This window comes from Peromyscus leucopus, chromosome 10, assembly GCF_004664715.2.
Source record: "Peromyscus leucopus breed LL Stock chromosome 10, UCI_PerLeu_2.1, whole genome shotgun sequence".
Classification (NCBI taxonomy): domain Eukaryota; kingdom Metazoa; phylum Chordata; class Mammalia; order Rodentia; family Cricetidae; genus Peromyscus; species Peromyscus leucopus.
Window position 1 is genome coordinate 89,738,407 of NC_051071.1, and position 15,883 is coordinate 89,754,289.

The 15,883-nt window shown below is 40.0% G+C and overlaps 1 protein-coding gene across 4 annotated transcripts in view; it reads right to left on the reverse strand.

Annotated features, from left to right (window-relative positions):
• LOC114691797 (ATP-binding cassette sub-family G member 3-like) overlaps positions 1-15,883 on the reverse strand; it is a 91,419-nt gene that overhangs the window by 16,291 nt on the left and 59,245 nt on the right. For all 4 annotated transcript variants that reach the window (XM_037209258.1, XM_028867324.2, XM_037209256.1 and 1 more), the window contains 3 exons: positions 8,869-8,958; positions 7,325-7,449; positions 3,788-3,942 (listed from right to left, as the gene is read on the reverse strand). In XM_037209258.1, the coding sequence (XP_037065153.1) occupies positions 3,788-3,942; positions 7,325-7,449; positions 8,869-8,958 (370 nt within the window). The remainder of the gene's footprint in view (positions 1-3,787; positions 3,943-7,324; positions 7,450-8,868; positions 8,959-15,883) is intronic.

Sequence of the window (15,883 nt, forward strand, 5' to 3'; positions counted from 1 at the left end):
GATGTTTGGATAGGAGAGGTTACTTCCAGAGGTTTGAAAAAAAAATTGTAATGTCAAATGTTTCGATTGTGGTTAACCAGGTCACCTAAGAAGGAACTGTAAACAGGGCATCCCTAGAAACAATGTTTTTTCAAGAATAATTCCAACAGAATGCCCCTCCCTTCTGGATTATGCAGAAGGTCTGGTAAAGTCAGACAATGGACTAATAAATGTAGCTCAACAATGGGCAGACAAGGCAATCCCTTGCCTTCGCCATCTTGAAACAGCCTGAGGGGCCTCTTGCAGGCCCCCAGGTCAAATTCCATTTAGTCATTTCCTATCATAATGGAAGAAACTCCCTCCCAGACCAATTAAAGAACTTAATGCCTATTGTAAAAAAAAATGATACTGCATTGAATGATAGAACAGCTATAGAAAAGAGAACAAAAAAATCAGGAGAAACTATAAATCAAAATTGGTAATGATTAGATTGGGAACTTCCTCAAAATTAAGATTGGGGAAGGATTTTGTTTTTGTCTTTTCAGGAAAATAAAAACAACCATCTTGAGGAATTTAAAGACCTTTGTACAAATAAGCATCCAAAGAAGAAGGGAGAACTACCTGGAAAAAATTACCAAGAAAAGAAATAATGTGACCTAATGAGATCTCTGAAGTTTCAATGGTAGAATCCCATAACAATAACTCCACATGGACAATGATAACGCCATTAAGATGACAAACACCACCTAAAGATCAACTTTGTACTACAAACTGCGTGGACAATTGTGAAGTGGATATCTGAGATGATCCAGCCTCACAGACTACTCCAGTAAGGACTTGAGACAAGCACTGCACTTTCCAATTATGCAGAAACTGGAAAACAAATGATACAGCTATCTCTCCCTGGACTTGACAATTAACCCAAAATTTTTCTTTTTAGGATCCCCTAAAGATGCCTTCTCCCCCAGACAGAAGGAAGTAAATTTAAGAACATGATGCCCACATTCCAAAGAGGTGGGGGTGGGTAATTTTTGTCATTCAGTGGGTTACAGATAATTGTCATTGTTTAGGATGGCTGGTTACAAGATGTTAATTGTTAATGGTCAGGAGAAAAGCTAAACAAAGAAGATTAGAATCAAGGTTCTTGTTTGAAAAAAAAGAAAAGAAAAAATAGAGGATATAGATATGAAAAGATAAAAGGTAGACTATTGAGTCTACTCTGAAAAGAAAAAAGGGAGAATATGTATATGATAAGATAAAAAGGTAGATTATTGAATCTACTCTGAAAAGAAAAAAAAAGGAATGTAGATATAAGAAAAAAAGGTAAATTTTTGAATCTACTTTTAAAAAGCAACTACTTGTTTTAAATATTTTACATTGGACTGGATTTTTGTACATTATATACAAATTTTGTATATTGATACAAATTTGAGATTATTTTTGTTAGAACATACTGTATATACATTTCTAATCTTGTTCAAGGTATTGCACCTATACAAATAACTTAACAATGTAATGCAATTTTCTAGTCCTTGAAAGTTAGTATTACCAACTATTTAGGATAATAAAGAAATGAAAGTTAGTAGTTAGTCATTACAATGGAACCTGTAGTCATGTTAGGTATGTTTTCAAGGTCAAACAGAGATACATTTTAGATAGTCTTCAAGCACTTCAGAAACCTGCAAAATATGGCATTTAAGATGTTTTAATAACATAGATTCTTTTTTTATGACAATGAGACATGTCTGCTCCATGCAGCACCAATCTGCTTCAGAGAAGATGATAGGCATTGAAGAAACTCCATATGGAGTTTACTTTCTTTGTGGCAAAAGTTAGCCTGTGGGCAAGAAAATGCCCTTGCTTCAACTGCGGACAGTATGCTATCCAGATGGGACAAGCAGGACACAAAAGAAAGGACTGCTGAACTTTGCCAAGACAAAGTAGGAAGTCCCTTTAGAAAATCCTGCTTCACAGATGAGTCTGTCGGACATGCTAGGCCTGTAGGCTAAAGATGGATGTCCCAACATTATAGAAGACCTAGGGTGACTGTCCAGGCAGCCAGCTGTTTCTGTCATTTCTCACATTTTTTGGAAGTCGCTTGCCTGCACTTCCCATTTACTTAGGTTTCTAAGGGAGTTAATGACTAGATAGTTATAGTTTTCCTTGTTAACAAATTCAGAAAAGAAACTAAAGAGGTATAAAGTGTGTAAATTGGAAAGACATCAATAGTTTTTGGTTGGTAATACAAGTTACAATAGATCGTGAATTAGGTACAACATTTTGGACTCACCAAAATAGGATAAACAATGGAATATTTTCTCTGAATCTGTCAAATGGTAATGGACTGGACATTATAGATGTAATTCTTGGCTTTATACATTGTATATAGTTATTGTACTTATTGTATATAATTTTTCTTATATTAGTTATAACCTTCTTTTGTTATTTTAGACAAAAGAGGGGAAATGTGGTCATACTTTGTTGTACTCTTATAAGTTGCCCGAAGATCAGAGGACAGAGTCAGCCACTAGATTAAATACAACAGTCAGGAAGTGGTGGCACACACCTTTAATCCTAGCACTCCAGAGGCAGAGGCCCGTCTGGATCTCTGTAAGTTCAAAGCCACCCTGGACTACAGAAGATTAATCCAGTCTAAAAGAAACAGAGCAAGAAAGTGGTGATACATAATCCTAGCACTTGAGATCTCATGCCTTTGCTACCAGTATTTGGGAAGCATATACACCATTAATCCTAGCACTAGGAAGGTTGAGACAGGAAGTGATTTGGCTGGGTGGAGAAAGAAATATAAGGCAAGAGAAAGGAACTGAGACCCTTTTGGCTGAGGACTCAGAGGCACTCAGTCTGAGGATTCACAGAAAAAGGATTGGCTGAGAGAAGTTGGCGAGGTGAGAAGTGGCTGTGGCTTGTTTCCTCTGATCTTTCAACATTTGCCCCAATACCTGGCTCTGGATTTTTATTATAAGACCATTTAGGATTTATGCAACAGGTGACTTATGTCTTGACTGGGTGATTGGGTGCTGTCACTATGTTCAATGACCTAGAAATGCTGAAATATAGAGGAAGGGATTCAAGGAGACTTGGAGTGAAGTTACAAGTATGCTCAAAGACAGTGACCACCCAACCTGGGTGTTTTCTGCTTTTCTTTTTCTTGGGGTGAAGGTAATACATGGGGGACACTGGACAGACTGCTATAATGACAGTGACCAGTGACTCATGTTCTGATTATATTTATGACCTGCTCTATGAGATGGAAATCATGTCTGATGCTGTGGCTAATGAGGTCCTCGGTTCCAGAGGAGAATCTACTGTTATTCTTCTAAATGGATATGGTATTATACTGACTTCTAATGAGTTGTTGTGACACCTATAGATTAGTACATCATCAGAGAAGCTTCCTTTTACAGGAGATGGTGATTAACACAGACCCACCACAGGTCAACATACACAGAAGAAAGACTACAGAGAATCCAGCTCTGAATGGACATCTGTATATCACACCCCTCCTCCCAAGGCCAAGGGATCAGATCCTGATGAAAGTGAGGCTACAGATATTGTAAGATTCCTGAGAAATGTCTGGTAAAAGCTCACTAGAAAGTTAACTACATCATAGTACAGACATCGGAGCAGTATCCACAAAGCTTAGGAGGAAAGGCGGTCCTCTCCTACAGACCATAATAAGCTTTAGCATAAGGACTCATGTCCCAAGTACTGATGTGTCAAGCATGTACATGTTCAAGAAGGAACACAAGGAAAATTTCCCTCTCAGAAAAACACAATTCACACTCACCATCATGAACAGAAAGTAGATGGTCACCGACAGTGTTTGCACAGCCACTGCATTCTGTCTTGCCCTTAAAGACAGGGACAGAGAACTGGCAGAATAAGCCAACATCATGATGGTAAAATACATAGTGAAGAGATTCTTCACATCTGTGTTTACTCCTTAGAAAGAAAATAAGTGGTGTTAGTTCATCTACCTAACTCAAGAGAATTGTACATATTCCAAATAATACTTTAATAATCAAAATGACTAGTTACTGCTTCATAGCCACCCAACTTCCCTGGGTTTCCAATCGCTACCCAATCATGTGGATGCTGGGAAACAAATTTGGGGACTTTGGAGGAGGGGCAGCAAGTGCTCTTAACCAATGAGCCTCTCTCCAGCCCCATCATTTGGCTTTATTTTTATACTTGTCACAAAAATATCTTTCCATATAATATCTGTTCTCCTCTATACTTAATTGAGCAAATGAGCAATTTAAGGGATCCTGACATGGAGAGCTACAGGCAACACAACTAGCCAAAAAATGACCACATTCTCTCACAGGAGAATCAGCAATAGAACACCTTCATCTCCTCATTTCCCTGTGTTTATTACAATTGCATTAGTAATGAAATTGGGATCAGGACTATGCTGGTTAGTTTTTGTCAATTTAACACAAGCTAGGGTCATAAGGGAAAGAGGAACCTCATTTTTAAAAAATGCTTCCATTAGATTGGCCTGTAGGCAAGCCTGTGGGGGCATTTTCTTCATGAATTATTTATGTGGGAGGTCTTAGACAGCTGTGGATGATGCCATCCCTGGGCAGGTGGTCCTGGGTTCTAAGAGAAAGCAGGCTGAGGAAGCCATGAAGAGCAAGCCAGTAAGCAGCACTCCTCCATGGCCTCTGCTTCACTCCCTGCCTCCAGGTTCCTGCCCTGAGCTCCTGACCTGACTTCCCTTCTTGAAGTACATTGAACTGTCAGATGAAATAAACCCTTTCCTTCCAAAGTTAGCTCTAGTAATAGTGTTTATTACTAGAAACTAGCACTAGAAACCTAAGGCAAGGATTAAACAACCTTGCAGAGGTTTAAATATCTAGAGGGGAGGAGGTACCTCCAAGTTTAATTTTCTGCTGAGAGTGCATAGCAATGGCTTTGCCAGAGGCCACAAGAATATACAGCAGATGACAACAGATAGTTCAGGTGTAAACCCACCAGATGAATAACTCTCTGATAGAGGGATCTCATTAAGCAAGGTTTACAGGACCACAGACTCTGAAAACTGGGTGCCTCTGTAATTTTTCTCTTGCTCTGCTATATTTCTTCCCAAAAAAACAGCTTTGGGGTTCTTTCCACAGCCCATTGTTGATGGGTTTGTACTTTGGGGGGCACAAAAAGTGGATGGTCAGAAAGATGATTTCTTCTTAAGCTGTATAATTTTGATGAATAGAAATATACTAGGATATGCTTCATAATTAGATCTATTATTCCCTGAGGACTGTAAGTCGCTTAGGCCCTGTTTTCTATCACTAGCTCAGACTGACATAAAGAAAACAGCAATTTCTTCTCAGTTCTAGACAAGTTGCATACAATTAGCTTATTTTAAGCCTCAAAACAAATTCAAACTAGACTAAATGCCTCACAAGTTAAATCTTCACAGATAGTACACAGGGACAACTACCCAGAGGTCTAATCGTAGAACCAAGGTAACACACAAAGAAACTTTGATGCCAGTTATTAGCTTGCTGAGTCTGGCTTTTCAGGACCTACTCCATACAAAAATTCCTCAGCAACTTGTCATGGTTACTCACTTCCTCAGATGTACCTTTTTTACTTTCCATGTGGTGGATATAAGAGCATACAGAACAAAAATGGAGAATGTGGAGGTATTGTGTCCCCCAAAATATTGTGTATTCTAATAAATTTATCTGGGGTCAGAGAACAGACAGCCACTAGATACAAAGGCTAGAAAATGGTGGCACTCACACCTTTAATCCTAGCATTCCAGAGATAGAAATCCCTCTGGATCTCTGTGAGTTCAAGGCCACATTGGAAACAGCCAAGCATGGTGACATGCCTTTAATCCCAGAAAGCCAGCCTTTAATCCCAGGGAGTGGTGGTAGAAAGTAGAAAGATATATAAGGCGTGAGAACCAGAAACTAGAAGGTTTTGGCTGGTTAAGCATTTGGCTGGTTAAGCATGTGGCTGGTTAAGCTTCAGGCTTTTGAGCAGCAATTCAGCTGAGACCCATTCGAGATGAGGACTCAGAGGCCTCCAGTCTGAGGAGACAAAACCAGTTGAGGATCCGGCAAGGTGAGATAGCTGTGGCTTGCTCTGTCTCTCTGATCTACCAGCATGGACCCCAATAACTCGTCTCAGGTTTGATTTTATTAATAACAACTTTTAAGATTCATGCTACAGGAGAAGAAGAACTTGAAAGAAAATAAAGCAAATGGTCTGGTCAATGCACATTTCCCATAGCCATCCCATGGCCCAAATGACTGGTTCTGAATACTAAATCTCTTATAAAACAAAGTCTAAGCTTTATCATTGCTTACCTTAATGTGTGGGAGTGTGTGTGTGTGTGTGTGTGTGTGTGTGTGTGTGTGTGTGTGTGTGTGCATATGTGTTAAAAGTACAGAAATTCTGAACAATAAGTCTGGGGTAAAACTTAACCATATGCACAAATGAATCTGTGCATATATTTCATATAACTATTTATATTATATAATTTCAATAAACTTCAAACTCACTATCCTCTCTCTTTGTGAAATTAGGTAGCATAAAACACTGCATACATTTAAGTTCTGTAAGATATTATCCATTTTTCCATATTTTATTTACATACAGAGACACTTACACAGAAACACAGAGAAAATATACAGCTGGGCTGGAAAGATGGCTCACTGATTAAAAGCATGTGCTGTTATCTCAGAAGCCCTGGATTCCATTCCCAGCACTCACATGGTGGCTCACATCCTGTAACTCCAGTTCAAGGGGATCTGATGTCCTCTTCTGACCTCACCAGGCACTGCATGCATTTAGTGTGTGCATACAAACACACACACACACACACACACACACACACACATGTGCGCGTGCACAAACATACACATACACACATGCACACACACATACACACACACATACACACACACATACACATACACACACACATACACACACATACACACACACACATACACATACACACACACACAAAGGCAAACACACAAAGGAAAAATAAATCTTTTACAATTCCTAGGGATAGATATCTAATAATTGATCTTGCTCCAATAGTACTGCTTCAAGTGGTTACATTATTTCTACATTCATTATAATGCACAGAATCTCTAGTAAATGCACAGTTTCATAAAAGCTTTTGTAGTATTTTGTGAACAAGTCTTGGAGACTTTCCTCACACTCAACACCTGTTTTAGATGGCACACACTGAAGACGTGATTTTCTACTTATGCTTTTCTACTTTAGACTTGCCACAGCTGTACCAACAAAAACAAGCTCACCCAAGAGTAAAGACACACTGTCTTGCTTTGTCACTTACCTGTTATGCTGAATACTATAACAGTAAATATAGTACTTGGCAATAACCTCCTGGGTACCAGCTCAGCCAGCAATTTCCCAAGGAAATATGGTGACACTCTGTAGTATCCACTGGTATGCTCATGTCTATAGAGACAAAGATGACATTATACATCATTAGATTAGTTCAGAAGACACAGGTGAGATGCTGGCTTCACTGACTTCTGCCACCACAGGGAGCCTAACAGGACAGTGTTCCCTGTGTTCCATGTGACTCCCATACACGTCCCCATCTTAGGGACCAGCATCTCTAGGCCAGCATCCTGATGACATTCTCACTAGGATTCTCCCCATCAGAGAACTCTCCCCTGTTATGCCCACTGTGGTCATACTACAGCCGCTCCAGGGAAACAGCCCAATGTGTCCACTCTCCTCAGAGTCTCTGCCCCTCTGAAGCTGGCTCCCTGAGGAGCAGCTCATTCCTACCTCACCTCAGACAGTGGTCATGGAGACTTCTCTCCTTCCAGTTCTCATGAAGAAGGTGACACTGTCACTCTGGGGTCACAGTGCAGCTTCAGGACACTACATCCTTCTCACTTTAGGACAGATGTATTCCTTCAGACATCTCTTTACAACCACGAACTTTACCAGATACCAAACCTAATCCTTTCCCTTCCTCACCCTTCCAAATCCCAAGCTCTTCCACTCCCAGTGTCTTCTTTTCATCTCTGGTTTTTTGTTTTGTGAGACAGACTCACCAGTGCAGGCTGAACTTAAATTCCATATACAGCCAAGAATAACCATCCTCCTGCCTCTACTTTGGCCCCAAGTGCTGAGATTACAGGAATACAGCCATGCTCATGTTTTGTGATACTGTGAATCTAACACAGGGTTTCAGGCACACAAGCAAGCACTACAACTACTGAGTGAGGCCCTCAATTCTCTGATGACTCCTCTCCAGGGTATGTACATGGAGGCAAATCTTGGTCATATTTGAGAGAAGTGAATCCTAAACATAGGCTATCAGGAAAAGGTTCTTTCCTGTTTGAAAAACACAGGAGATAAACAGCCCTTTTATATTCAGCTGCTGTCTGGCTCTTTCCAGCCCCCATCAAGAGGAGACTCTCATTCTTGTGCAGCTGTGCCTCTCCAACCCCAATGTGCTCCTGAACCCACCACACTTAAGCTCTGTGAACCCCTGACATCTTTATTTTGGGGACTGATGAATTTCCTATGATTTTTTCAGCTCCTCCTATTGCGTTGTCTGAAGCACTGAGATATGGTGGTCTCACCCAAATTTTGAAACTTTCTCTGAGCAGCAGACACCTCTGCTCTTGGTTTCCTATCCATTTTTTAGTGAATATTATTACTCTCTTTACATACTTCAAAAATCATGACACCACATGATAAACACAAAATTTCACAATTTGTTTATTTTCAACTAAATAAGTAAGAAAAAGGGGGGAATTACTGGTAATTCGTGAGATAACATTCCAGGCCCAACGATGAATGAAATTAAATGATCACCTGCTCCTGGTGCCTACTTCTGGAGCAGGGGTTACTCACAGAAAGCGATCCTCGTCAATCACAAAGAGATCCCCAGCAGGAACACTAGTGAGGGTCTGGAAGATGGTGACCACGAAGAGCAGGCCAGCTCTGCAAGGACAGAATGGAGGCAAAAACAAGAGTAAATTCAACATTGGGATGGCTTCTTTCCAATACACCTTGTTCTATAGATTAAATAACATTACACAGATTTTTATTTGAAAAAAAATCAGTGCTGGAGATTCGGCTCAGTAGTAAAGAGTGCTTGTTGCTCTTGCAAAGGACCAGGTTTGGTTGGCAGCACCCACATGGTAGATCGCAACCATCTGTCACTGGAGTTCAAGGGGGGCCTGTGCTACCTAGTTTATGTCAACTTAACACAAGCTAGGGTTATCTGAAAGGAGGGAACCTCAATTGAGAAAGATTAAGATCCGGTTGTAAGGCATTTTCTTAATTACTGATGGATGGGAAAGGGCTCAGCCCATTGTGGGTGGTGCATCCCTGACCTGGTGGCCCTGAGTTCTCTAAGAAAGGAGGCTAAGCAAGCCATGGGGAGCAAGCCTGTAACAGCACCCATCCATGGCATCTACAGATTCCTGCCTGGTTTGAGTTCCAGTCCTGACTTCCTTCAGTAATGGAATACAATGTGGAAATGTAAGCTGAATAAACCCTTTCCTCCCAAACTTGACCTATTGTCATGTGCTTAATCAGAGCAATAGTAACCCAAACTAAGAGAGGAAACAATGCCTCTTTGTGATAGTCAGAGGCCTCAGGGAAAACACATGGTACACAGACATACATGTAGGCAAACACTCATACACATACAAATAAAATACGTGTTTAAAAAAGGGAAGTTGGAAAATTTAGAACTGTTCTGGTTAAAAAGGTCAGGAAGTATGAGTCCCATGAGTTATTTTCCTCTCTGTCTCTACAGGGGCATCTATTAATTGAAGTGTGTCTTCTAAAATTTAACAATTGGATAATGTAATGTAATGATTCTAGAGTATGTAATTTAGAAGTCAATTGGTTTTAGATGAAATGATGAAAGTGGAGCCCCATAATGTCATCTGTGTCCTCATCATGGGAAGAAACAGCAATGCAGTGTCTGCCAGGAGAGGGCTGAGAGAAGGTGGCCAGACAGGAAGAGCCTGGGAGACAATCCTCATCTCAGACTCTCCCATTGCAGTGTGGAGACACATTTGCTTTTAAATTTACTGAACCTGTGGTATTTAGTCATGGCAGCCCAAGTTATCACTCCAATTTAACTAACAAAATTGGTAAGCATCATTCCTAATGTATAAATAGAGGAACATAAAGATTAATAAAACTCTCAGGAGTTTTCATATTCAGTTGGCTGTGTTGATTTACAGAAGAGTAAGAATGAAAACATGAAAGAGTGGGTGGAATCTCAACTCAACAACTTACTACAGACATGGACTGAAGAAACATCTTTAAAGACTTGATGGTTATCCATAAAATAGCCAACAACTTACTGCATTGTTTCCAAAGAGCTCTAAAAATGAATTCAGTCATGCTTATTTATGAAGATGTAATTTGTGTTCCTATGATAGGGTAAGGTAAGCAGGAAGAAGGGGAATAAAAGGCCCTCAGCAGTTATCTGTTTCCTGGACACACATGTCAGGTTCCTCAAGACAGATGCATGATTGGGTCCTAACAGCCAGCTGCATAACACCTTCTCATCTGAGAGTAAGAGGTCAGTGACTCTCTTTATCTAGGTACACAGTGATGGTTAGATGTCCAGATCAGATGAGGGACACTTTGTTGGAGACTAGTTCCTCCTACATTAAAGAAAAATTCCATTTTATAATCTACCAAAGGCCAGATTAAGGAAGGAAGGAAAGGAAAAAGACAGCCTAAGAATGGGTAAGAATCTGAGAAGGGCAGGAAGCAAGACCTCCAAACTCCTGGACTTGGGAGACAGAGGCATGAGGACTGCTGCAGACTGAGGCCAGCCTGGGCTACTTGACAAGTTCTGGGCCTGTCAGGTCACAACTGTGACCCTGCCTCAAAGGAACAAACAAGAGCAGAGGACGTGACCTGAGTACCCCATAAACAACCACAGAGCATAGGACCTGAGCACTTCATGACCAAGCATTGAGTGGAGGAGCTGGGTTTCTCCTCTTCTCCTAATGAGTCAGTTTTGCTTTCAAGGCTTAACTCTACTGAATGCACAACTCTCTCATCTTCCATTCCCCCTCACATCCGTTCCCTGGTGCTCAGGGCATTTTCCCTCTCTCTGTTTCCAATGAATTGTCCTCAAGTTCCATCTGTGTTTACTTTCATATGTTTTATCAACAAATGCAAGAACTTAGAAAGGCAACCTTATGGGCCTGGTTATACTTAACCATATATGCTATATCTACTTTCTAATCTGAGTTTTTAGATATTATCATTTAGATTGAAAACCTATAGCTACACATTTAAGGTAAAAAATTCATATGATTCATGAACAATTCTGTAAAATAGGTATATCAAATTTAATTAGGTTATATTCATCACTACAAATATACATCATTTTAAAGGTAATGCATTAGAAATGTAGTCTCAGGAACTTTGAAATGTGTATTAATATTTGCTGGATGAGATGTGTTATACAATCTGTCTCAAAGGGGGAAAAATCCTACTTCTTCTATTTAACAGATTTTACACTCTCAGCCCAGACGTGTCTCCTCACTCCCCCCTGCCCTGGCAAAGTGTACACTATGCCTGGAGGTCAATTGCTTTATGATCCACATGTAAGTGAAACACGTTTGGCTTTCTGGGTTTGCATTACCTATTTGGCATGATATTCCTCAAATCTTCAATTCTGTCCATGTTGCTATAAATTCCCATTTTTAAAGATAAGCAGCATTTGAGTGATATTTTCTTCATCATTTATATGTTAATAGACAGTTCAATTCCTTAACTTGGTTACTGTGTCTAGTACTCCAATGAACATCAGACTTCACATGCATTTTGGGTAAATGATTTTAAACAGGCATGTAAGTGTGCACAGGATAAATGTCTGTGTCAATTGTTTCTTTAATGCTTTCTCCTTAATGTTTGGCTGCCACCTCAACCCTATAATGCTGTTGAGCCAGAGGAACTCACATGCCACAAAATTCAAACCCAGCTCCTAGTTATACAGTTGGACAAAATACAAAGGCTTTGCTGGATCCAAACATGAGAAGCATCTCTGACCGCCTGAACATTAAAGATGAAGAGAATATTGATATTAACCCTGAAAATAATTTAGTAGCTTTATTCTATAGATGATCATGAGGAAGTGTTTTGAACTGTCCTACTTAGGTTTCTGCTGCTACAATGAACACCCTAACAAAAAGCAACTTGTGGAGAATGAGATTTATCTGGCTTACATACCCCAGGTCACAGTCCATCCCCAAGGAAAGTCAGACAGGAATTCAAGGCAGGATCTCAGAGGCAGGGATAGAAGCTGGGGCCACTGAGGCATGTTCCTTACTGGCTTGCACCTTATGACTTGCCATCTGGCTTCTTTATACAACTCAGAACCACCTGCCCAGAGGTGGCACTGCCCCCAGTGGGCTGGCCCCTCCCACATCCATCATTAATCAAGAAAACGTCCCACAGACTTGCCTACAAGCCAACCTGATAGATGTGTTTTCTTAATCAAGGTTCCTTCTTCCCACATGACTCTGGCTGTTGCCAAGTCGACAAAAAACTAACCAGCACATTAACCAAAAGAATCAACCACTAATCAGGACGACTGAAATAAACGACACACAAAGGCGATTGTCACACAATACAACTTCTTATACAATATTGGTATCAGAGGAAGTTAAAAATACAAATTAAGAGCATTTTGCAATTTCTAAAAAGAATATGAAGAAACAGCTATTAAAGCTCTTCTTTATGTCTGCATTTTCCAAGATCATTTCTGAGAGAGCAAGATAAACTCTATTTTAAAGAAAACTTCATTTCTAGTAGTACTAAGATAAAAGCTGAACCAAGTTCCAGAGACATAAACACCCAGTTAAGACTCTGGTCAAGGAGACCGCCCCACCCTCAGGGTGGGTAGGCTGCTGGCCAAGAAATAGTTATGAAGCTAAAACAAAGGCTTAATCCATCAAAGTCTCCAACAGTACTGGGAGAGTCTCCAAATGTATTTTGTCTTCCGTAGTTCTTCTCTTGGTTAAATATTTTTTTTATTATTTTAATTTCATTTTATTTTCCAATACCATTCAGTTCTACATATCAGCCACAGGTTCCCCTATTCTCCCCCCTCCAACCCCCTTTCCTTACCCCCAGCTCATCCCCCATTCCCACCTCCTCCAGGGCAAAGCCTCCCCTGAGGACTGTGATCAACCTGGAAGACTCAGTCCAGGCAGGTCCAGTCCCCTCCTCCCAGACTGAGCCAAGTATCCCTGCATAAGCTCCAGGTTTCAAACAGCCAACTCATGCAATGAGCACAGGACTTGGTCCCACTGCCTAGTTGCCTCCCAAACTGATCAAGCAAATCAACTGTCTCACCTCTTCAGAGGGCCTGATCCAGCTGGGGGCCCCTCAGCCTTTGGTTCATAGTTCATGTGTTTCCATTCATTTGGCTATTTTTTTTTCAAAAATTGAGTAAAACCGAAATTTATTATAAGCCACAGTCATCCTAGGGACCTCCATGCTATATATATAGCCTCTATGGTTCTATGGGTTGTGGTCTGATTGTTCTTTATTTTATATCTAGAATCCACTTATGAGTGAGTACATACCATGACTGTCTTTCTGGGTTTGGGTTACCTCACTCAGGATGATTTTTTCTAGTTCCATCCATTTGCCTGCAAATTTCATGCTTTCATTGTTTTTCTCTGCTGAGTAGTACTCCATTGTGTATATGTACCACATTTTTTTCATCCATTCTTCCGTTGATGGGCATCTAGGTTGTTTCCAGGTTCTGGCTATTACAAATAGTGCTGCTATGAACATAGCTGAGCATGTATCTTTATGGTATGAATCAGCATTCCTTGGGTATGTGCCCAAGAGTAGGATGGCTGGGTCTTGAGGTAGTTCGATTCCTAATTTTCTGAGAAAACGCCATACTGATTTCCACAGTGGTTGTACAAGTTTACATTCCCACCAATAGTGGAGGAGTGTTCCCTTTGCTCCACATCCTCTCCAACATTGGCTGTCATTGGTGTTTTTGATCCTAGCCATTCTAACAGGTGTAAGGTGGTATCTCAGAGTCGTTTTGATTTGCATTTTTCTGATGATTAGGGATGTTGAGCATTTCTTTAAATGTCTTTCAGCCATTTGTGATTCTTGTTTTGTGAATTCTCTGTTTAGCTCTTTAGCCCATTTTTTAATTGGACTGTTCAGTATTTTGATGTCTAGTTTCTTGAGTTCTTTATATATTGTGGAGATCAATCCTCTGTCAGGTGTGGGGTTGGTGAAGATCTTTTCCCATTCTGTTGGCTGTCTTTTTGTCTTATTGACTGTGTCTTTTGCCCTGCAAAAGCTTCTCAATTTCGAGAGGTTCCATTTATTAATTGTTGTGCTCAGGGTCTGTGCTGTTGGTGTTTTATTTAGGAAATGGTCTCTGGTGCCAATGCATTCAAGAGTGCTTCTTACTTTCTTTTCTATTAAGTTTAGTGTAACTGGATTTATGTTCAGGTCTTTGATCCACTTGGACTTGAGTTTTGTGCATGGTGACAGATATGGATCTATTTGTAATCTTTTACATATTGACATCCAGTTATGCCAGCACCATTTGTTGAAGATACTTTCTTTGTTCCATTGTATAGTTTTGGCTCCTTTGTCAAACACCAGGTGTTTATATGTGCATGGATTAATGTCAGGGTCTTCAATTTGATTCCATTGGTCCATATGTCGGTTTTTATATCAGTACCAAGCTGTTTTTATTACTATAGCTCTATAGTAGAGTTTGAGGTCAGGGATGGCGATGCCTCCAAAGGTTGCTTTATCGTACAGGATTCTTTTAGCTATCCTGGGTCTTTTGTTTTTCCATATAAAGTTGAGTATTTTTCTTTCCAAGTCTGTGAAGAATTGTGTTGGGATTTTGATGGGGATTGCATTGAATCTGTAGATTGCTTTTGGTAAGATTGCCATTTTTACTATGTTAATCCTACCTATCCATGAGCATGGGAGATCCTTCCATTTTCTGATATCTTCTTCAATTTCTTTCTTTAGAGATTTAAAGTTCTTGTCAAAAAGGTTCTTCACTTGTTTAGTTAGTGTTATCCCAATGTATTTTATATCATTTGTGGCTACTGTAAAGTGTGATGTTTCTCTGACTTCTTTCTCAGCCCTTTTATCATTTGTGTATAGGAGGGCTACTGATTTTTTTGAGTTGATCTTGTATCCTGCCACTTTACTGAAGGAGTTTATCAGCTGTAGGAGTTCCCTGGTAGAGTTTTTGGGGTCACTTATGTATACTATCATATCATCTGCAAATAGTGAAAGTTTGACTTCTTCCTTGCCAATTTGTATCCCTTTGATCTCCTTTTGTTGTCTTATTGCTCTAGCTAGAACTTCTAGTACTATATTGAATAAATATGGGGAGAGTGGACAGCCTTGTCTTGTTCCTGAATTTAGTGGTATCGCTTTGAGTTTCTCTCCATTTAATTTGATGTTTGCTGTTGGCTTGCTATAAATTGCTTTTATTATGTTTAGAAATGTTCCTTGTATTCCTGATCTTTCTAAGACCTTTATCATGAAGGGGTGTTGGATTTTGTCAAAGGCTTTTTCAGCTTCTAAGGAGATGATCAGGTGGTTTTTTTTCTTTCAATTTGTTTATATGGTGTAATACATTGACTGATTTTCGTATGTTGAACCATCCTTGCATCCCTGGGATGAATCCTACTTGGTCGTGATGGATAATTGTTTTGATGTATTCTTGGATTTGGCTTGCCAATATTTTGTTGAGTATTTTTGCATCAATGTTCATGAGGGAGATTGGTCTGTAGTTCTCTTTCTTTGTTGCATCTTTGTGTGGTTTGGGTATCAGGGTAATTGTAGCCTCATAAAAAGAGTTTGGTAGTGTTCCTTC